Source organism: Dicentrarchus labrax, unplaced genomic scaffold (genome assembly GCF_905237075.1).
Source record: "Dicentrarchus labrax unplaced genomic scaffold, dlabrax2021, whole genome shotgun sequence".
Classification (NCBI taxonomy): domain Eukaryota; kingdom Metazoa; phylum Chordata; class Actinopteri; family Moronidae; genus Dicentrarchus; species Dicentrarchus labrax.
Window position 1 is genome coordinate 24403653 of NW_026136705.1, and position 22499 is coordinate 24426151.

General features: G+C 41.1%; 1 protein-coding gene across 1 annotated transcript in view; it reads left to right on the forward strand.

The window, feature by feature from the left end:
* The window catches only part of jade2 (jade family PHD finger 2), a 170742-nt gene that overhangs the window by 32977 nt on the left and 115266 nt on the right, over positions 1-22499 (forward strand). Inside the window, exon 4 of the mRNA XM_051400617.1 lies at positions 21196-21353. Within this exon, the coding sequence (XP_051256577.1) occupies positions 21196-21353 (158 nt within the window). The remainder of the gene's footprint in view (positions 1-21195; positions 21354-22499) is intronic.

Sequence of the window (22499 nt, forward strand, 5' to 3'; positions counted from 1 at the left end):
GCACACATTTGTCGGATACCGAAACAAGAATGCACACACACTTTGCTGGGGCTGCCCCAGAAAAGTTGATGATTCGATTCAGTTGAGAAGAGCTTGAGTCAACACGCATTTTGTCAGTCAAATGTCTACACTTTTTTTTGTTGTTGTTGTTGCATCACTGTACACAGAGCAATACAGAACAACAGCATAGCAGGTTGTAAACTTTACAAACCAAGTCTCAAAATGACCAAAAAAACACAAAACTAATTATGACGGTAGCAGAGAAAGGTAATAGAAACAGCTGGCAGTGTGATGACGGACAGCGAGACAAGGAAGTCTGTTTGCTGCTCTGACACTCTCTGCTCCAGTGCTACAACTTCCTCTACTGCCGTCCACTGACTCTTGGGCTGACAAAGCTGTCAGCAGCCCGGCAGAAGAGAAGCTCTGTGGTGCCCTGGGTTATTGTAACATAACTATGAGTAGGATGCACACTTTTACTTTCCCTGACTGTGTGGAAATCTGAGGTTTCCACATGACAGATGATGAAGAAAGGCATCAAAACGTCTTATAGGTAAAACATGAGACTCTAGGCTGATACAGGAGTTTGGTGTGGCACTGTAAAAAAAGACGATACGGCCCTACACTTTGCATGCTGGGGGTTTCTTCCAGGCTTGTGGTATTGAAATTTTATACCACACATTCAGGGGAATGTCTGAATTCAAAATTCTAGTTTCATGTGAATCTTTGAGTCTGGTGATCGGTTCATTTTTAGTCTGAAAATCAGTCCACTCGGGCTTATGGAGATGTCCGTAAGCCCGAGTTACGATATATGTTGATGTTTCTTGTTCTTTTTACATACCACACCAGGTATGTCCTTTTGTCTGCACAACCAGGCTAAATAATAGGTCTCATTTATGTGTATATGGGGCATGTGCAAATCAAATGATTTTTGTAGCTTTGCCAAATCTGGGCATATCTGGTTAAGCCCTTTAACCCTTTGTAAGACCGGAGAAGTACAGAATGAAATCCAGAACTGTGATTCCTGGTGCTAAAAGTAGGTCTAAGGAGCTGCAGTATGTATATCATAAGCTCACAAGATGACTTGATAATGGTCAGATCAGGTGACATTGTTTCACAGCTTTTAAGATGCTGGAGGCTAATAGGCTAAGTTTAGCAGACTTTACTGTGTCTTACGTGTCACAGCCTGGAAGAGGTTGTCGAACAACAAGTGTTATCAAGAGACCAAGCCACTCCCAGTGCACCATGGGAGGAAGGAAGTGGTATTGACGAGAGTTGCCACCGAAGATAGTGCCTCAGCATGTGTGAACTCTCTCTCTGCATGATAAATTTTACGTGTGCATCCTTAAGAGTGTGTTTACTGTATGTTTATGTGTATGTGTGTGTGAAAGTGCAAGTCGAGCGTGCATGCAGTGCGTATTCGCAACTGTATCCGTAACAATAGCTGCAGCACCAGGGCCTGTAAAAGTAAACCACAACTTGTTGAGATTACGAATTTCAGTACACTGAACATGCACATAGTGTTCATACAGCTTTGGTTGAGTCAAAAGCCAAATAAAAGATTTATTATTAATACTTTTGATGTACAAGCGATAATACTATACAAGCATACCACTTGAATGAAAACACAAGTTTCATCGTCCAGTACGTTAATCAGTAGTAGGTTTGTTTCATTAATATAGACTCTCAAGAATTGTTTTTTGAACCTGCCAGTTAGAAAATTTGTTTTTGTGGCCAAGATGGAAACTTTCCCTGTGTTCCTTTTGTATTTACTGTTCTTTTTTCTTTTTTTTTTAATAGAATTAGGAATTGTAGCAAGTTGAAAAAAATAACACAAAGTGTTGAAAAAATAAAGAAGTTAAAATTTGACAAAACCACAACAGATGATTGTGAATGGGTTAAACAGTGGAATATGCCAGTGGATATTGGTATCATAATTAATCATTAATAATAAGTAAGCTGTAGAAAATGCACCAAGCCAAGGAAAACTCATAGAGGAGACTTTCGAAAGTGCAGGCGAGCCTGCTGAATGGCCCGTTGTTTTCTTCCTTATTGCTTGCATTTGTTGAGGTAATATTGCAATCAGATTAGGACATCGGAAAATTTCCTCGGGGTATTGACAAGCTTTGTGAACCATTCTCAAGTGTTTTTAAACAACTTGTATGTTAAGCTTTGAGTCCCAGGCAGCTGCATACACATCCAGATGTGCAGATGTTATAGCTTATTGTGTTAACTCATCAACGTGCCAACATCCTTGCGAGACATATTACAGGTTCTAGTCCTCTGGAACACTGTTGGACATGTATTAATGGTTAAGTAATCATGTGTACAGATACAAGCATGTGTATGTATACATATATGTGTGTGTGTGTGTGTGTGTGTGTGTGTGTGTGTGTGTGTGTGTGTCCTAGCAGGCTAGCAGCTGCTGTAGCTCATTAGGGTCTGGTAGAAACAGCTGTGAAACTCCATGGCAACCAGATGCAAACAACTACAGGAATGCACAGAGTTGATGTTACATTTTCTCTCTCTCGCACACACACACACACACACGCACACACACACACACGCACACACACACACACACAAACACATACACACACACTCTCTCACCCCATGTGCCAAGCCCTGTTAATGGATGAGCAGCCTGGTTGGATGGTGGAGAGCTTTGCATGGCGACACATACCAGCCGGGAGATGAGTGCAAATAAACAAATCACACACACACACACACACACACACAGCCTCCAGCCATTGTATTAAACTGTCAGTATTGCTCCCGTTGCTTACCTACCAGGTGCTCCAGTCTAAAAAAAACAAAAGCATTGTTTACGCTCACTGCTAAGAGGGTGAAGGAAGTAAGGATGGATTAGGAAGTGTGGATGATGAAAAGATGGCTTAGGTTGACAAAGTGAGATGGAAATGATTGGAGGGAATGATGGATATTAAGGTGAAGAAGGAAGGTGAGGAGCAACACATTCAGGGATAGAGAGGTGAAGAGATGGATGGGAAGAAATGAGATGGCGTGATGGGTGCAATTATAAAAGGACAGAAAACTGCATAGATGGAGGAATGGATGATGATTGGATGAATAGAGATGATAAGTGGACAGGTGCACATTAATGTATGTATTTTGTTTTGCTTGACATTTATTGCGTGATTTAACATTGGCTTCTTTCCTCTTATTTGGTGCTCTGCTATTGTGTTTTATTGTGCAAGTAAACTAATGTAAATGATAAATGGATGGCGAATACCAGATTTGATGTGACAGAGAACAGAGTATAGAGAATATCTTAATATAACACGCTGTCATCATGTTCTTTTGACAAAATCTTTTTCACCAAGCATTAAATTACTACCAAGTTTAGTTGGTTATCTCCGATCATTAATGCTTGTTGTCGACTTGATAAAGTCTAAATGAGATTCCTGAATGGTCCTAAATTCTGTTCTTAGGCACTAAACACTTCAAACCTAATGAAAGTTCTTCGATGTTCATTAAGTGTGGAAAGAGAGCTATTTTGGAGTTGGCCTGCCTCTGTGGCCTACAAAATAAGCCTTTTTACTTGTTGAGCTTCCATCTCTGAGCACCAATGTTTGTGGTTGTAACATAAACTAGCAGTATTGGCCGGAGAACTTCTTGGAAAAATATAAACTATAATCAGCTGGTGTGTATTTTGTCTGGAGAGGGAAGTGAATATTTGTGCACCCATGAGCATTTGTTGTGTTTTTGCATGTATCATTTGTCTTCTTCTTGTGTCTGTTTGTTTCCAGTCATCGCCAGTGTCTATGTGTGTGTCTGTGTGTGTTTGTCTTTAATGGGTAAAGTTGCCCTTATTTCTTCTTCCACTCATGTGTGATGGGTTCAATGAAATGAAGATAGCAAGCAAGAATGGCATTGGTGAAATAAATACAGATAGAGAGGATGTTGTGAAAAAATGCATGAGAAAGAAGGTAAAGGATAAAGTCAGTGAAAGAGTGTGACCATTAGGTAAACATGCTGCAAAAAGCCTTAAATGAGATGCACAGACAGTAAAACTGGTATATTAATTTCCACACAAGAAAATGTCTACAGTTTTCTGGTGTTCTATATTTCAGTGCCGCACGGCACTTGAAAGTGAGTTCAAAGTTTTAACTGTGCAGGCTTCAGTATCCGTGCCGTTCAAGGTGTTTGTGTGTCTCATTATTGCCTCCCTGACGCTGGCAAAGTGTGCCTAATTGATGCTCAGGTGTCTGTGTTTCTTCTAAAAGATTTGTGTAAATCTGGCTTCGGAAGTCATCTCTGTTTACTTCTGCTGCTCTGCACAAACGCAGACGCACATACATACACACAACACCGGCATCATCACCACAGTGTCAAGGACAGTCGGGAAGTATAGAAACAATGTGCAACTCCATCACTTTCATGAAAGTTTACTCCGCTACAATGACTAAAAGCCGATATCTGCAAGGTTCTCCCTCTCTGTGATGGCGAGATGTAATTGTGAGCATGTTCAAGCCACAACAAAGATTGCAAAGCATCCAGAGTTGTGTTGTTAGCTCCTGTTCAGCAAAGTCACCACATGGCTAGAGCAACTTAATTTATGCCAGATTTATGTCATACAGTATGCCACGAACACAATAAAACATGCTCATCAGCAAATTATGTTATTTCACATGCGCAGATGTTAACTGCCACTCGCACAATATAAACTCTTGTGCACAAATTCAACAACTGAATTGTACAGGCAGCTGCGAGTGAGAAATATGGAGCGGCAAAGAATGGCACCTGTGTGTGTGTGTGTGTGTGTGTGTGTGTGTGTGTGTGTGTGTGTGTGTGTGTGTGTGTGTGTGTGTCTCTGTGTGTGTCTCTGTGTGTGTCTCTGTGTGTGTGTCTGTGTGTGTGTGTGTGTGTGTGTGTGTGTGTGTGTGTGTGTGTACAACTAAATCAGCAAGCCCACAAAGCAGCCACCACGTGCAAGAGTCTTTCTGCTTGGCGAGCGCTGGAGAACATGTGCGCTCTCACAGTTAACTGGAGTTGGCTTCTGCTCAGCTGAATCTACCTGACCTATTGGAAATTTGGGGATAAACCAAGGGAGGCACTGGCCTTCTTACGATGGACCTCATTGTACCTTGATTTACAGCCTCTGTTAACTTTCTTTTAAAAAGTCTAAGTGGCTATTGACTAAAACTTCATCCAAACACAATATTTGTGTAACTCCAAAAAGGTCAGAAAAAGTCTCACTTAGTAGGCTATGCAATGAGTCAGAATAGCAATGTATAAAGCAAGTTCAACCATAGTAGATATACTGTGTCTCTCTCCACACTCCACCTTACGAATGATGCAAGCTTTTGTTTGTTTTTAAACTAAATCAAATTTACAAGTATTTTTCTACAAGTGGGTATGTATGTTTTTTTGTATTCTGTTAAGATCTCTCCCCTCAAATATCATGTCATTCTTTAGAACTGCTCAAAAATTTAGTAATCTGATTATCAAAATGTTGATATTATGATTAAAGAGCAAAGAGTGAAGGCTTATTTCTTTATATACATATATATATGGAGCTTTTTATTGGATAGGACAGCTGAAGAGTGACAAGAAAGAGGGGTGAAAGAGAGGGTACCACAACCAGCAACCCAAACCCATGGCCGCTGCAGCAAGGACTCGGCCCTGGCACATAGGGAGCAAGCTCCACCAGGTGCACTGTAGGATGCCCCTTGAAGGATTCTCTCTAAACCCCCTCACACCTCACATTCAACAATGAAACTGAGAAAAGCATCGATACAAGACATGTTGTGTCCCTCACTTTTCTCAAGTAGAAGAAAAACCTCTCACATAGTTAATACAAAATGTTCATGCACAATTTCTGGGTGTTACGAAAAGTAACAATATACTCCATACAGAGTTTTTCATCCTTGTGATTGTACTGAATCACTAAGTTTAGTAGAAGCAGATGAGATGGATTGAAGGAGAAAAAATGTTGCAGTTGAAAATAAAATAACTCCTGGAACCCACTGAACAGCACAGACTGATGATTTATTACGGTAAGAGATCTGACTGGATTTTTTTTTTTCCTTTTTGAAAATCAAAAAGATCTTTTGATGAGTGGTTGTTACTTAAAATGACTCAGAGCTCTTCGCATTAGAGTGGGCGTTGATATGGGGCCAGTTGAGAAGAAGTATGTTATTATAAGACTGCAGACCAACTCTTATTCACAAGTCATAGAGTTTATTTTCCTGCACACAGCACCAGATGGGTGGAGTTTAGTGCATTAGAGCAATCATAAAAAACTATATAAAAATGAACTGGCAAAATATTGTTTTGTGTGACAGATACCACCCATTCGGCACTTCATGTGGGGTAAAACAAGCTACAGATCTGTCTGATGATATTTAGACTCCTCTATCTTGGGTCTGTCCTTGATGTTTGTTTCTGAAGGCATTACTTTAAGGTAAACCTGCTGAGCTTCAGAACAGGCAGCTACAGGTTGGCTTCCATTCATATTAATCAACTTCGTTTTTCCCTATTAGTAAATTCTGCTTCTAAAAAGCATGACACAATTCAAGTTGCAGTAGACGCAGGCATGCAAAGCAGCATTAATCATGTAGTTGTTTTGGTTGTTTTTCAGCCACACATCTACAAAACTAGGTCACATCTCCCCCCAGCCTCTGCTTGCCATTTTACCAGATCGTGTGCCTGAGCCCGCCATATGAAGAATGATATTTGCATCGGACTCTGTGGGGGGAAATTGGCTTATTGCTCCTGCCTCTTAAGTCTCCTTCACTCTTTCTTGTCAGTGACCCAGTTTTTTAACCTTTTATTTATTGAGGGATGGTTTTCTAAGCATGTTCGCTCTCTCTTTTCCTCTCTCAGAAACATCTTGCTTCATATTCATGATTTTACACACATTCACACCTGGGAGCCGCAGAGTACAAGGCTCTGCTGAGCCTATCCACTTGAGCGGTTTGGGGGCTACATGCCTTGTTCAAGCCAGTTGTTGTGTAAAAAGCTTGAATTTTATATTAAATTAAATTGTGGGTGTTTGTTATGCCTTTTATAACTCATAATTCATGAAATTATATGCTCTCTACCAGCAATGTTTTCCTTGATATTCATTCTTTTACATGATTTAGCATGTGTGCAATCTACCCAGTACATTTACCCTTGTATATATATATGGCCATGTAGTGGCTCCTGTGAAGTAGTTTGGAGGTTAAATGCTTTCCCCAAGGATATTTAGGGAGAAGAGCTTTTCCCTGACCATATTCCAGTCCAAGAAGCCTCTGGCTCAAAGTCCAGCTTACTTAACCTCTAAACGACTGCAGTCCTGAATATTGATAATTAAATTTACATTTGTGGACAAGCTGCATGCATGATCATGGATAATCATTTCTGTCTTATTCTTCTGTCTCAGACTAATTTCTTTCAATCTATGATCGTGAACATGAACGGAGGGCAGAGTTTTAGCTTGCTGGAGGCCAAAAATCACATCTGTTCAAACGGAGGAGCACAGTCAGTCAGTCAAATCCTTATTGAAGCGGGAACAAAGCTTAATTGCATGACCTTTGAGTGAAGCCTTGGCAATCAGCCTGCCCTTGGCGTGGAGGGGAGGGCCGTCGCTCCACGCATCATTCAGGCCAGGGGCTTGTGATGAGGAGCCGGCGTTCAGAGAAATCTCAAAAGGACTTGTTCACTGTCTCGTCTCACGCTAATGAGGGGCATAAATTGTAGGCTGAGTGCCTTTTCAGTGCTCGGCAGTACGAAGTTTGGCTAATAGCTGCGGATGTGACATTTCAGATCTAAGACGGGAGAGGGGACTATAGAAAGAGCAAGAGGAAATCCTTTTCACATTCCTATCAAATCCTTTATGTGTTATTTGAAAAGTGTCAAGTCGGTAAAGGCTGTTGATGCGAGCGATTCAGTTTAGCGAGAGATAATGTTTCTGCATAATAATGGTGACTCCCTTCACTGTTGCTTTTTACGCCTCTTTCCCTCTCATTCGTCCTGATCTGAAGCAGGGTGTAGCGAGAGCACTGAAAGGTTTCTTCAGGCCTGTGCTCTTTGCCCTGCATGGTGCCTGTTCTGCAGCACTCACACAAAGAACAAGCCACCATCTGAACTATGTCTGACTGACTCCGTAGATGGTGAAAAGGAGAAAGGAAAAAAAAATTGAATTACACCTCAGGGCTTAGCTTTAAAAAAAATGCAGGTGGGTTGTCAAAGACTTTGCATAAATATAACTAATTGTGTCATGAAAAGATTGTCCTGCAAATGACTATTTTCTGTGCAGTAAGTCTATTGAGTATCATTCATTCATTCAGTACTGTGACTTTATAAGAATCCTGCTCCTCCCTTACTTTTTAAGGACTATATTGTTTATTATTTTATTTTGAAAAGCAAAGCATTTGTCCTGAAAAAGAAGTGTTTTAAACATCAAATACAGATGCTTTCATGAACAGGTTAAAGTAGGTTGAACTCCTATTGCAATGTATCACGATAGAGAGTAGCATGTTATGAAAAATGTCATGGATATTTACTGTATGAACACCTGGGCTGTGTGCTAATCCAGTCTTGATTATATTCCCAGGCAGTTTCTTGGCTGATACGGGACAGTTTCTCAGTGCATATTTGTCTTCTAGATAGCCTGCCTTAACCTAAAGGTACCTTTCTTTCTCCTCCGTTTTTACTTTCCAGACTGTAAAAAAGGAGGGAAAATTAGAGTGAAAAAATGGAGGCGAAACATAAAATCCAGGATAAAAGGCTTCTCCTGGAAGAACATCAGGAAAAGATGCTAGCCAGTTGAATTTCCACTTATGCTACCTTTCTGCTGTTCCTTTTTCATTCTGTTTGTCTTTATTCTCCTCCCTGTCTTTCTTCTCTCTTCCCCTCATCTCTCGAATTTGTGCATTTGGAGAGATGTCTGACGAGCCAGATGTTTTCTGTTTTCCTTGCGTTCTCATCCCATTTCAACCTGTCCGTCTGTTAAATATATATGTTTGCCATTCTTGCACTAAGCTCTCCTCCCTCTCTCGTCCTCTCCGTCCAACTCAGTTAAAGGGAGAAATAAATAGAAGAGAGGTGGTCCTCTGCTGAAGAATAATATGGGGAAATCTTGCTGCTGTAATAGAAAACCAACATGAAGAGGATGGTAGAATTCACTGAAGAGATTCAGAAGTGTGTCTGATGTGCTTAAATAGAATAATATATTTCCCCCAACATCCCTCATTTGTCTCAGCATATATTTTGTCCATTTTTTTTGTATGTACATAGAACTTGGATACCAAACAATACGTACATACCATATGTCTCTTCCAGCTTTCATATAAGGCTGTCTCAAATCCAATTTTTTGGACTTCAGTGAAAATGGCCCACGAATATTTGAAGCTACACATTTCTCTCCCTTTATCAGCGCTTCAGTTTTTACATCAGTTTTTACAACAGCAAATGAGCTGCTTGTGGAGGAGGCATGTTGTAAATAAGGTTTGCGAAATCAACGTGGTACCGAATGGTTTACCCGCTCTGTGTTTGTAAAATTGGTTATGCATCGAGTCCACGTCTTCTAATGTAATACCAGATAACATCTTTCCCTCTCGCTCTCTCTCCCTCTCCCTCTCCCTCTCTCTGTGTTTCTCTGCAAAATGCTGAAATGGGTCACCGGCTGTTAATATACCTGAACGGCCCGCCCAGGTAAAGGTCTGTGTGAGGAAACACAACAAGATCATGTTTCAACCTGGCTTCAAAAAAACAACCAAAAAACGAAGCATTCGAATACCGATTTGGATATCGATTGCCATGGAAACTGTTGAGGGATTCGGGTCGGATTTCCTAGTGTGACCTTAGACTAGGCCTGTTGTTTTTGCTCACTGCTTTATAAGGCATACAGGGGGATAATGTTTCATCTCAGTGTCTGCTCGTACTGATCACCTGCACTCTCCCTTCTCTTGCCTCCTGGGTCTGTGGTCCTGTTAAACCCAAACACTGGCAAGTCGCACAATGCAAACGTCACAGCTTTGGCGAACTGGGATAATTAACGGACCGGTCTGCGTTTTCTCCTGAAACACGGCTGCCGTTTCCAGTCAGGGGTTTGGCGAGTGAGGCTGATGCTACGTGACTTTTTCCTGTGGTGCTGTGATCCTGGAACTGGGCTGTGAATTAAGAGTTAGTGAGTAGCACTCTTTACACCTCGTGACATGACATGATGATGCAACGCCACATGCTGTTGCTTGTGGTTGGCTTGTCAATAATGCAATATTTCTTCATTGCGGTTATTGCGGCAGACCTTGGACCCTGTTTGGTGATGTCATTACCTGTGATTCACACTACTCTTGAGGAAAGATGAGTCAGACCAAATCCTTTGGGATGTTAATACTTGTTAGTCAGTAACCACTTGTGTAAATCCTGTTTTGTTTTTGGCAAGTGGTTCCTCGTGCGGCTTGCTGTCCTAGTCTGTCTTTGCTCTACCCTTAAGCCTATTTTTGTTCGTTTATATAATATTTTGCACTACACATATAGCATTTCTGTGCGTGTTTTATTTAATTCTTTTCATCATAAAATATAGAATAGCTTCTGCTAGATGGAAAAAAAATTTAATTTGAGACATTTCAGATTAGTTCATATGGACCTTTAATTGTACTGTTAAGAGCTATATTTTATGGAATCATTGAGAACCATGTATTATGAATGTAATGGAAAAGGGTAATTGCTGAGGAGAGGTGTTCATGTAGAAGCCCGGTGTCATTTAAAGTTGCTATTTTTTTTTGCCCATCCTTTTGCAAGAGAGCAGATGTCCATGTTCCCTTTAACTCCATAAATACAATGCAGTTTTAGTAGCAAGATGATGTGTCACACTAGACGGGCTACATGTGCGTTGGTAATGCATTCTCCTCGGAGGAAGAGCGTAACTGGTTAAATTCTGTTGGTATCGAGGTACCAGATTCCTGTCTTGATGCCTGTTAGAGAGAGTGTGTTTGAGTGCCTGTATGTGTTTGTGCTTGCTGAAATCACTGAGTCACTCTACTAATCCACTGATCTCTCTCTCACACACACACACACACACACACACACACACACACACACACGCTCTCTCTCCTCTCTCTCATTCTTTCACTCTCTCATCAACCCCTTTTTCTCCCTTTCTGTCTTTTTCTCACTCTTAATCACCCACTCAACACTCACACACACACTTCCTCCTGAGTTCTGTGGACCTTCCAAGCAGCCAATCATCAGAGCCCGTCTCTGGGCTGTGAGGTGGCTGCTAAAATTAGCCTCCTCTCTCTGTGAGTCGACATACGCAGTGATGCGCTGTGGAGAGCCAGGTAGCCATAAAGCCCAGAGGTGGAAAAAAAAAAAGTCTTCTCCTTACTCCTTTCTTTGTCGCTTTCTCCTCTCCCCCTTCTTTTCCTTTCTTGTCTCCTTTTTTTCAATTGCTCTCATTCCCCTTTCTTCTCTTTTGTCTTCAGCAGGTCTGTGTAGTTGTCTTGATTTTGCTGTTCTTTTTCAGTCTGTTAAGTCAAATCTGAGTACTGTTTGAGCTGAGGTATGAGGTCTTACTCACTATACACTGCTGTTGGTTCTGCTTCTGTCTTACTTTTTGACAGTACTGAGTGACTATTACAAACCTTGTTCACTGGAGTTTGTCACAATGCCTGAGGGTCATGGCTTCATCCACTTGTCCTTTTAAATAAAAAAAAGTTAAAAGTTTCAAGTTATAATATCATTAAATCGTTTTTTTGCATGGGAAAAGGCATTCAACTCAATTATCCATTTCCCTACACTAGTCATTTATACGAACAGTTTCCCAACAGTTCCCCAACTCTATCCATTGTGCAGATTTGCAGATAAAACTTAAAATAAACATTGAATAGAAATTAAGCTCTCTATTCTGTTGAATGTATTCAATGTACAAAAGTAAAATAAGCATACAAGGGCAAAACCCACATAACAATATCCATTGATTCTGTTTTGTGGCTTGAAGTATTTCTTATCCTTCCTGTTTAAGGGAGTGTTTTGTGTTGAGATGTTTCTTGAGTTTACGTACCACCGTTGTAGCATCTGACAGTTTTTCTCTGCAGATGAGGCATTCAGGTTGGGACAGATGGTTTCCCTCCGTCACAAAAAGCCGTAAGCCAAGTTCTCTTCACTTTTTAGTCTGATTTCAATTCATTTGTGTTGAGGGCTGAGATGTATCAGCAATTCTTTGAGCTCTGTTCACAATGACAAATCTTTCACTCCTCTGACAGTCGCTATTCTGATTGCTGTTCTCACAAAAAAAACCTCACACTGGAAAGCATGTTGCATTACTATGATTATTCCCACACAAATTGTGAATCGTATTGTAATCATAATATCGGTTGAAATATTTTTTACCATATCGTGCAGCCCTCATAGAGACAAACAACCTTTCAAGCTCACGTTCAAACCTACAGGCAATTTTGGGTCGCCAATTAACTGCAAAGGCAAAAACATTTTAAATTATTTTTTTTATTTCCTTTAAAATGTTTCGTCTTTGCCGAAATTGTGATTCATACTATCAATGAATGGGAAGCCAACCTAACCCAATCTCAGACTAAAGAATCTGTCCTATTCACAAGTTCATCGCTATACGATAAATCATCTGTATTTTCTCTTGAATCTGATTAGTTTTATTCAGTTCAGAGGAATAGTCATGCAGCCTTGGCTGTGGGTTAACTCTCCTTTTGAGTCATGTCTGACCTTTTGGCCAAACACACACACTGTGGTGTACTAGCTTGTGTTACGCTTTAATTCCTGTTGCCTAGTTTTATCTTTGGTTATTGAAGCTGTTTGTAGTCACAATAAGGTAAATGTCACTACTTAACTGTACATTCAGTACATTGAACTGGACTCATGCTGCCCTTATGGTCCTTTGCATCTCATAGTGTGCTGATAACTATTGCACCCATAATACCCACAGTGAATAAGGTTTAGCACCAATAATAACAGCGGGATGAGAAGTGAAACACACAGCATCCTTCCTCTTCTTCTCTGTCTATCAGTGCTCTCATCCCTTTTTAAAGTGACACATGAAGAATGCTGATTATTTTTTAAGATAACCAGCGAGTCCAACAATAGTGTGTGATGTCAGCTGGCCTTTAAAAGCACTCAAAGCACTTTGTCACTGTGCTTTAAGGAAACTGGCTCAGTAACACTATAATAACAAGGTCTGTTGTGTGGGTGGAAGGCTAGGCTGCTGCGCACCTGTGTGACCGTGTGCACTGTATGTGTGTCTTGGCACTGTAAGAGTGTGTGTTTTTGTGTCAAATGCATTTGCGTGTAACCATGTATACATGCTTGCGTATGCGTGCGTTTATGTGAGTGTTTTCTCCCACGTTTGGGTGAGTTTAGTTGTGTCAGTACTGTATATCTATGTGTATTTATGTCTGTGTTTATGCGAGTGTGTGTTTCTGCTTTGGTGTCAGTGTGAACATGTCTGTGTGTATCTCTATCTGCCTGAGTGAGAGTGTGTTTCCTGGTTTGAAATGTCAGCTTTCAACAGTCATCCTCTGTGGTTTCTGTTCTGTTCAGCTCAGGGGGAAGCAGACAGTGCTAATCTATCATCGCTTCGCAGATGGAGATACAAGTCAGTCCCAAAAATAAGACAGACAGGCGAACTGCCTCATACGGCATACAAACAAGCTGAATCAGAGCTGGCAGAAGCTTATAGTTTACAGAACAAGGTGGGAATAGTTCCTGGAAGGGTCCATGTTCGGATACCCTGTCCAGTTTGAATAAGGACTGATAGATTTAGTATTTTCTGTGTGTATATATAGTGGCAGTCAGCTGACAGAAATGCTGTCTAAAATACTTCATCATTTTTGATAGTAGTAGTCACAGGAATCTCAGTAGTTATGGTAAATGGATATGGTTTATAGTCTTATTGGTATTGGCATCAGCAGCAACAGTAGCATTAATTAGTGGTAGGGATGACAGGGTATAGTAGTGCTGTGGAGGGATGAGCAGTAGTAGCAGGAACAGAGGTAGTATTTCTAGTGTCTAGTCTAGTGGTATAAGGAAAAGTGGTAGAAATAACATTAGTTGTTAGTCACAGTAGAAATAATGTTGAGGTCTCATGAAGCAGTTTAGTGTGTTGTCTCACTTTGTAACTTTGTTTAGAAAAGTGCTGTATAAATACAATTATTATTATTTCACTGTTACTTTTACCATTATATTATTGCTATTAATAGTAGTGGCAATAGAAACATCATTTGGGGACAGATTTTAATTTATAGAGCTTGGGACGGAAGACAACGTTTGTTGTTTGCATTGCAGTGTTGTATGTAAAAAATCAAAATGAAATGGAAAAGTTTTCACCACTGTAACGCTTTGTCTGGTATTGTATCCACGTCCAAGTCCACATGAGCTGGCAACTTGTATTTGCATGACACGGTAAATAAAACACGAGTCACTAACTAACAGTAGTGGTACAGTAGCACAGACTTTCTAGTAGTTGCACCGTCATTAGCAGCAGTAAGTGTAGTACTAATGGAAGCAGATGAGGTATTTATAGTAGCAGTGGTGGTCATAGTAAGTAGTTGTGGTTGTCGAATTAACTGTAATATTTTTGATGGAAGTAAAATAGTATGTGTATTGGTAATAATTGTAAAAGCAGCACTATTAGGAGTATTAGCAGTAGTTGTCATTGTTGTTGCAATGTTGGCAGTACAGTCATAGGTCCTCTTAGAAGTCTCTATTAAAACTTACAGTAATACTGTAGGTGTAGTAATGAAAGTTGGGGAGCACCTTTAAGGACGCCCATCCCGACGTCTCACACCCATACGCACACACCCACCAATCAGCATTGCGAGGAATACATATACCAGCGCTTTGAAAAGCAATTGGCCTCAGTCCCTTCTACACAGTTCATCGCATAGCTTGCCAACCCGCGGCTTCCTTGTGTGAAGTCTGTATTCTTAGTCACCCGTTCTACAGAATCGGATTAATCTTCCCATCCACCTATCAACACTGCGGACCCAGCACCCACTGTCTGGCTTCCTGGTTGTTCATTCCTTGGAGCTGTGAGCAACGCAAAGCCCGGGCTAGAGGAGGTGACTCTGGTGTTTGATTGCAGAGCTTGTAAATAAGAGTAAGTGGCTCACTCTAATCCGTTTTTGTTGGCTAAACTTCGTATTTTTTGGTTGTTTCTGGGTGACAGAAGAGGAGGTTTTGTTTGAGAAAGGACTCAATTACTGGAACTGAATCATTTTGTGTTGAGTCCAATCAAAATAAGGGAGTCCTTTCTTATTTTGAATGGACTGTGGGTTTTGTATATCTGGCACTGGACTGTATAATAAACTGTGGGGATTAAGGAAGTTTGCTGTATTGTGTTTCGTGTTGTGTTGTGTTTCTTGCTTGTTGTATTTTGGTGTGTGTTTCTACTGGAGCAAGAGGTCAGTGGCTGTATCAGCTCCTTTGTAGGGTTTTGCTGGTTGTAATATAAAATTAACTTATTTGTCAGACCAAGAGCCTGACTGGCACCGCTGTTTAACGCCAGTGACCGCTACAAAGTAGTAGTAGAGGTTGGAATAGTGTCGGAAGTGTTAGTATTGGTAGTAGTCAGTCCCTTTAACGCAAATTCAACCAATCCCTGTGAATTTTGTCCAACCACCGCAACTTTTCCACAAATCTGATCGCAGTTTCCTGCAAGTTTTATTAATCATAGCAGTCCCCGGCACAAAACGTTGAGTCATACATCACGCACTAAAGTTTTTTTTGAAAGGCTGCTGTGAAGTCAGGCATTTTTGGCCGCAACGAGTAGTTCTAGTAGTACTGAAATTAGTGATAGAGCCATGAACAGTTCTTAGACAGGAATTCTTAATCACAGCACTCTGTATGCCTGTGTGTTTGAGTGTGATTATTAATGCCTGTCAGACTGTCAGCCCCCCTACCCGCAAACACACACCCACACATGCACACTCCCTTCCTCTCTCTCTCTCTCTCTCTCTCTCTCTCTCTCTCTCTCTCTCTCTCTCTCCCCCCCTCTCTCTCTGCCCCTCTCTCCCCACAGCCTCTGGTCATGTCATCGGTTCAGATCTAGATTGGACTTAATGAGTGTCCTGCATGCATACAGCCCATAACTCAACATAGCATACTGACCCACTGACTCACTGACTGGCCACAGGACCGTGTGTGTGTGTGTGTGCGCGCGCCCATGTGTTTGATTGTGTGAGAGGGACTAATTGTTTTTGTTTGACCATGTTCTACTGAACTGAAGTTCTCTACGCCGCCTTATCTGAGCAGCTGAGTCTCATCTGTTGAGTTTCATTTAGAGGTCATCGATCATTCTGCACTGCATGATTGGAAAGCTTGTGAGCAAGCCAAACATATGACGGAACAAAAAAAATTTAAACTTGAGTTATTGAAATGCAAATGCATGCAGCGTTTTCAGCATGACAGCCTGTCACATTTGGGGGAAATGAGGCAGCGCAGGCTCTCTACAGACAGACACTAAATAAGTTTATTGTTGCTGAATTATGGTTTGGAGAGAAAGTTATTATTCAAGGATTCCTAAACTGAATGTCTAGCTTACATACGGAAGCTGCACAGAAGAGAGCGGCAGATGTGGACAATGTCTCTGGTGTGTCGATAATTGCAGATAGAGTAAATTAAACAATTGCCTTTCAGCTAATCTCGCCACAGCTTTTTTTCAAATAATTAGGTGTGTTCACTTTGTTGCAGGAGGAAAAAAATATGGAAACAAACACGATGAGCAATGCACTGAAAAGGATGCATGCGGCTAAATACAGTGGATGATGGCGATGACATGAATTAATTGCATGCTAAAGGGGATTTTCTGCTGGAAATTTACTGTATTATTCTCTCTTCTGTTGGAGTTGGGCATGCACTCAATGTTTTCATTTACAAATTATGATTTATCAAATTTGGAAAGCTGAGTGGAAATGGCGAAATTCAATCACATGTCCTCCGAAAAGATATTAAAGTTAATCGATGTGGAAAATCTCTCCAGCAACAAATAAATCATGTGATAAATGGAAAAAGAAAATGGACTTTTTGAGTGATTACTGACAGAGTTTCCATGGCTGCTTCAGGCTTTATTGCACAACAGTCTCTGTCCACCGAAACCAGCCAGACATTTATACTGTCACTCCCGAATATAACTCTTCATTAGTTGCTCCGTTATAATACAGCCAAATGCATTTCTTTTGTCTTCGCATGAAATACAACTGACATTAACTGACTCTGTAGAAGACAAACAAGTTACTCAAATCTAATCAGCTCTTGAAGGACTCTGTTTTTCCATTTTTTCTACCTGATGTGTTTTTTGCCTCTGAAAGCTGAGGGAAATGCACCTCATTTGCATTTTATATTTTGCGTAAAATTTGCTTGACAGTTTGGCAACTGCTCTTCTGCCCTCTACCTCCCTGACTTTCTGCCTGTCTACCTGGTCGTCTCATCTTTTTTTATAACGCTACTTTTCCATCTGTCTGCCTGTCATCCATCACTGAGGGCTGGGTGACTCCCAACTGTCTGTCACTAAAAGAGTAGAAAGAACGAAGAGGGCGGGCGGTGGATGAGAGAAAGAGCAGGCTGGAGATGAGCCGGAGAGACAGAGAAACAAGGCAGAACATAAAACTGCAGGAGCTTGTAATAGTGTTTCCTAGACATTAATTAGCTGCAGTCATTCCTGTACAAACACACAGTAATAAAACTGATATACTGAGATCCTCTCCTTCTTTTCTCCTTTTCCTTCTGCTCGCTTCATCTCTCCGCTGCTCTTTTCCCTTTTCCTCCCTTCTACTCTCCCTTCTTCTCGCCTCTCCTTTTTATTTTTTTATATTTTTTTCTTCTTCTCCTCCTTTTCCCTCCTTCATTTTTTCCTCTTAAACCCTTCTCTCTCCTTTCCTCTCCTTATTTTTTCTACCTTATTCTTTCCTCTCCTAACTGCTTATCTCCTTTCATCTCTCTTCTTTTCTTCTCTCTTTGCTGCTAGTCTCCTTATTTTTTCTCTTTTCCTTTTTTCACCTGTATCTTCTCTTCTCTCCCTTTTCTCTTTGCTTCTCATGTCCTCCTTTTTCCTCCCTTCTTTTCTCCTCTTCTCCTCCCTCGTTCTTCCTTTCTTCTCCTTCTTTTTTCTATCTAATATCCTTTCCTTATTTCTTCATCCTTTGCTTTTTGTCTCCCAATTTTTTTACTTCTCCTTTCTTTCCTTTCCTTTTTATCCTCCCTTCTTCTCTCTCCTGTCCTCCTTTTTTCTTTCATTCTCTCCCAAGTTGTCAACTTCTCTCCTCATGTCTGCCCCTCACCTCTCTGTCCCCCCTTTCTCTTCTCCTTCTCTCTTCTTTCCCCTTTCTTTGGCTCTTCTCCCCACTGACGAGGACTATGAAGAAAAAGCGAGAGAATGTAGGAGGAAGGGGAGAAAGAGACAGAAAAAAGAGAAAGATTGAGGAGGAGTGGATCACCCTCAGTCTCTGTCTGTCCTCCTCTCGTATTGCTGAAGGGGAAGGCAAGATTCATCATGGCCTTGGCTCTCTCTCTCTCACACACACACACACACACACACACACACACACACACACACACACACATTTTTAAAGACTTACGGACACACTTATTCATGCACATAAAAACATGCAGTTGCAAAACCACACACACACACACACACATACACACACACACACACACACACACAGGCTGTTAAACGCACACTTGCAGTTGTACACAGACACGCGCAGCCCCTTGCTCCATTGCATTATTTATTTGTGCTGGCAGACAGTCGAGGTAGCCAAGCAGCAGAAGCAAGGATGCTTCCTTTTACATATGGCCTTTTCATATACTGGTCTGTGACACACACACACACACACACACACACACACACACACACACACACACACACACACACACACACCCACACCAACAGCAGTCTCATCCTCGTCTGTCCTTGTCTTTCATCTCTCTTTCCATTTACATTAATATCACTCCCTTTTCTCCCTTTTTTCATTCCTCTCATACTTGGTGATTTGTCTTCTCTTTCTCCTTTCTCCTGATCTTGACCTCCATCCTCTCTCTTCACTTAGTTAAACATCATTCTCCTCTTCCTCATCTCCCCCTGTCCTCCTACATCAGTATCATTCTCTCTCTCTCTCCTCTCCTCTCCTGTCCTCTCCTCTCCTCTCCTCTCCTCTCCTCCCCTCAACAGTCATTTCTTTCCAGCAGTCCAGTCTGAAAGATCAGCTCCTCTGAGAGTCAAGGCAAATGTAGAGCATATTACTGCTTCTCTTGCTGCCCCCTCCTTGTTAACACATTCTTTTTATATCTCTGATTCTGTTTCCTTTCCTCTATATTGCACAGGAACAGGATTTCTTTTCAACTCACGCACGAATACTTTGCAAACTTTTGAAGTGTCGAAAATACAGCTGGTTATCAAATCTTAAACCTTTTTGAAATCTGACCCAAATGAATCAAGTTGTCATCGAATGCTTCAGATGAAGGCATGGTAGCAGTGTGGCTTTAGAGACGGCAGTGCCGGTGTTGGTGGGTCTGGTTGGTATATCCAATCCATCCTGTCCATCCACATTATGCAGACATTTGTGACTCCCAGTAGATGAATCCTAATAACTTTGGTGATCCCTGACTTTTTTTTCTTGTGCCAACATGAGGTTGACATTTTTGGTTTTGGGTGAAATGTCTTGTCAATTATGGGATGAATTGTCATTTCATACACCTTTAGGATGAACTGTAATTTGTTCAATCAGGGATTGAACCAGCAACCTTCTGGTCATAAGTCTGCTACTTCATGAGAGAGACTGAATTTTTTATACAAACTTTTTTTACTACTGCATATTTATTGTTTTTCCACCTGCACCTAATTTAGAAAAACTATTGTCAGTTTCAGGAAAATAGGCATGGTAATTTTATATTGTGAAAACTGTATATTGTTACTTGGTGGTAATTTAATTTGAGAAACCATCTCTGTCAGTCTCTCCTTGGCTCTCTTTTGTAGAATTTAGAGTCTACTTTGTGTCTCTTAGATCAAAATAAAGCAGGCTAAAACAATCCACATTAGAGAGAGTGAGAGAAGGAGGAGCAATGGGATGGAGGGAGGAGAAATGGAGAGGTTAATGGAGAGACGAGGGGGGAGCGAGGGAGGAGAAGAGCTAATAAAGCAGGGATAAGGAGGCTTAGAAAGTAATGATAAAATATAGTGATGTCATAGGGTTGATTTTGCGCTGCTTGTGTGTGTGTGTGTGTGTGTGTGTGTGTGTGTTGCTTGTTTTCCTGTGTGGGTTTGTGTTTATGCGTGTGTGTTCTTGGCTGATGTCCTTGACTATATGACTGATTATATCATTGCTTCAGGTCCCTGTTAGAGCAGAAAGAGAGAGAGAGAGAGAGAGAGAGAGAGAGAGAGAGAGAGAGAGACTGTATGTGCGTGTTGTGTCTGTGTAGGTTTGTGTGTTCACATTATGTGTGAGAATGATTGTGTCTGCTTGAATATACCCACTCCCTCAGGTCTTCAAAACACTGCATCACACACACCTTGTTTGTTTTTATAGGACCGTCCTACATCCGCATTAGGGTTGTTAACCAATATTCTAAACTTGATTATATAATCGAATTGCAAAAAAAATCTGACATTCGATTATGAAAATTAATATCGGTTGTGGGAAAACCAGCACTACTGCAGCTGTCCGCCTTAAGAGTTCTCACGTGGGCCTGAGCCGCTGCACTGAATGCATTGTATGACAGACAGGAGTCACTTTAATGGATCGAGCTTCCTGTTTAAATTACAAGCATTGTCCTTTACCAGAAGCTGATGTTGATATGGTTTGTACGACTGTATTAAGACAGTGTGGATTTCAATACACAATTTTGTGTCGTTAAGAATTGTGGAAAAAAAATTTACACATGGCCATACCTTTGATGATGCTCATATCAAAATAATTTAAACCTGACGCATGGGGACAGACAATTAAAATATGTTTATTGCTGAAAGAAAACAGGCAATACTGTTTCAAGACTCCAATTAGCCAGCTCGCCAATATGCAGGCTAAAATGAAACATTAAAAACAAAACATCTTCATAAATAATGAGCCACAAAAAGAGTATGAAAGTTGTTTATGGTTCCTCTTTTTAATCAGGCCAACAGTTAACAGTAAGCATCACCTCCCTTCCTAGCATGTTTATATCTTCACTGTTCTTGACATTTAACCAAACTTTTCTTCCTTTCTCTCCCCTGCCTTGCTCTCTGTGCAGGTATTTCGTACCGACTTCATCACGGCCATGAAGCTGCCGGATTCGGCTCAGCTCGGCCCGGACGACTTCTACGTGCTCTCTGACCCATGGAGACAAGAATGGGAGAAGGGGGTACAGGTCCCTGCCAGCCTTGAGGCCATACCAGAGCCTGTGGTCAGGTAGGATACACACCGAACACATACCACATGCACACACCAACAGCCATTAACTCATGCAAGAGATTGATATCAAGTAAATTAAGAATTTAAGCGTATTAACTGTTTAATAGTGATTTAATACCAGTTCAGCCTCTGGCATTGACATTATGCCACCATCTAAACACACTGGCAGTTTCCACGGTCACAAAGATCTTGAAAGAGATTTGAACTTTTGTTGATGACTAATGGTTGTTTTGGAAAATTGCCAAAATGTCAGTGATTGTGGTACAAAGTTGATACAACCTTGAAAATTCCATTTACTTCAGTATTTTTCTAAAAAATGCAACAAAATGAGCACGCTGACATACCAGGAGTAAAAGTGTTTTAAGTTACACAGCTGTCGTACATTCATGAACGTTTTGGAAATGTTGAGGAAAAATTTGGCATTGGATTGCAATAAAAAGTGTGGGAACCATGTAATTACACTTGTTAGCTTTGCATATTTGTCAATGGAATACATGCACACACACACATCTACATGCAGAAAAGGACACAAACTGAGACCCTCAGCTTCCTGCCCTCTAACTAATTCGTACACAAACACACACACACTTTGGGGAGCTGGTTTGGATGCATGTGCAGGCAATGAAACACACACACACACACACACACACACACACACACACACACACACACACACACACACACACAGAAGCTGGTAGGCAGATGTGTACAGGCATGCACTTCGACCCACTTATATTCGCTCTCTCTCTCTCTTGCCCCAGTAGGTTGTTGTGGCTCTCTAGTACTACTGCAGCTGCTTCACATACCCATGTGGTTTGTTTGGCATTCTAGGAACTAATGAAAATGCTCAGACTGCCTGGTAATGCCTGTTAGACAGACATGTCATACTGGGAGGCCACACACACACGCGCACACACACACACACACACACACACACACACACACACACACACACACAACCATGAATTCTCTTTGGAAGACAGACAAATTATCCAGTCATGTGAGATTTGGTCAAATGTTCTGTATCCATGACCATTTTTTTTTTGTGCCTGCCTCAAGAAAACCAGATGCAGAGCGAGCTCGCTCTCACAGACAAAAGACAAGTATACGGAAAAAAACAAAACATTTTTGATGCATATGAAA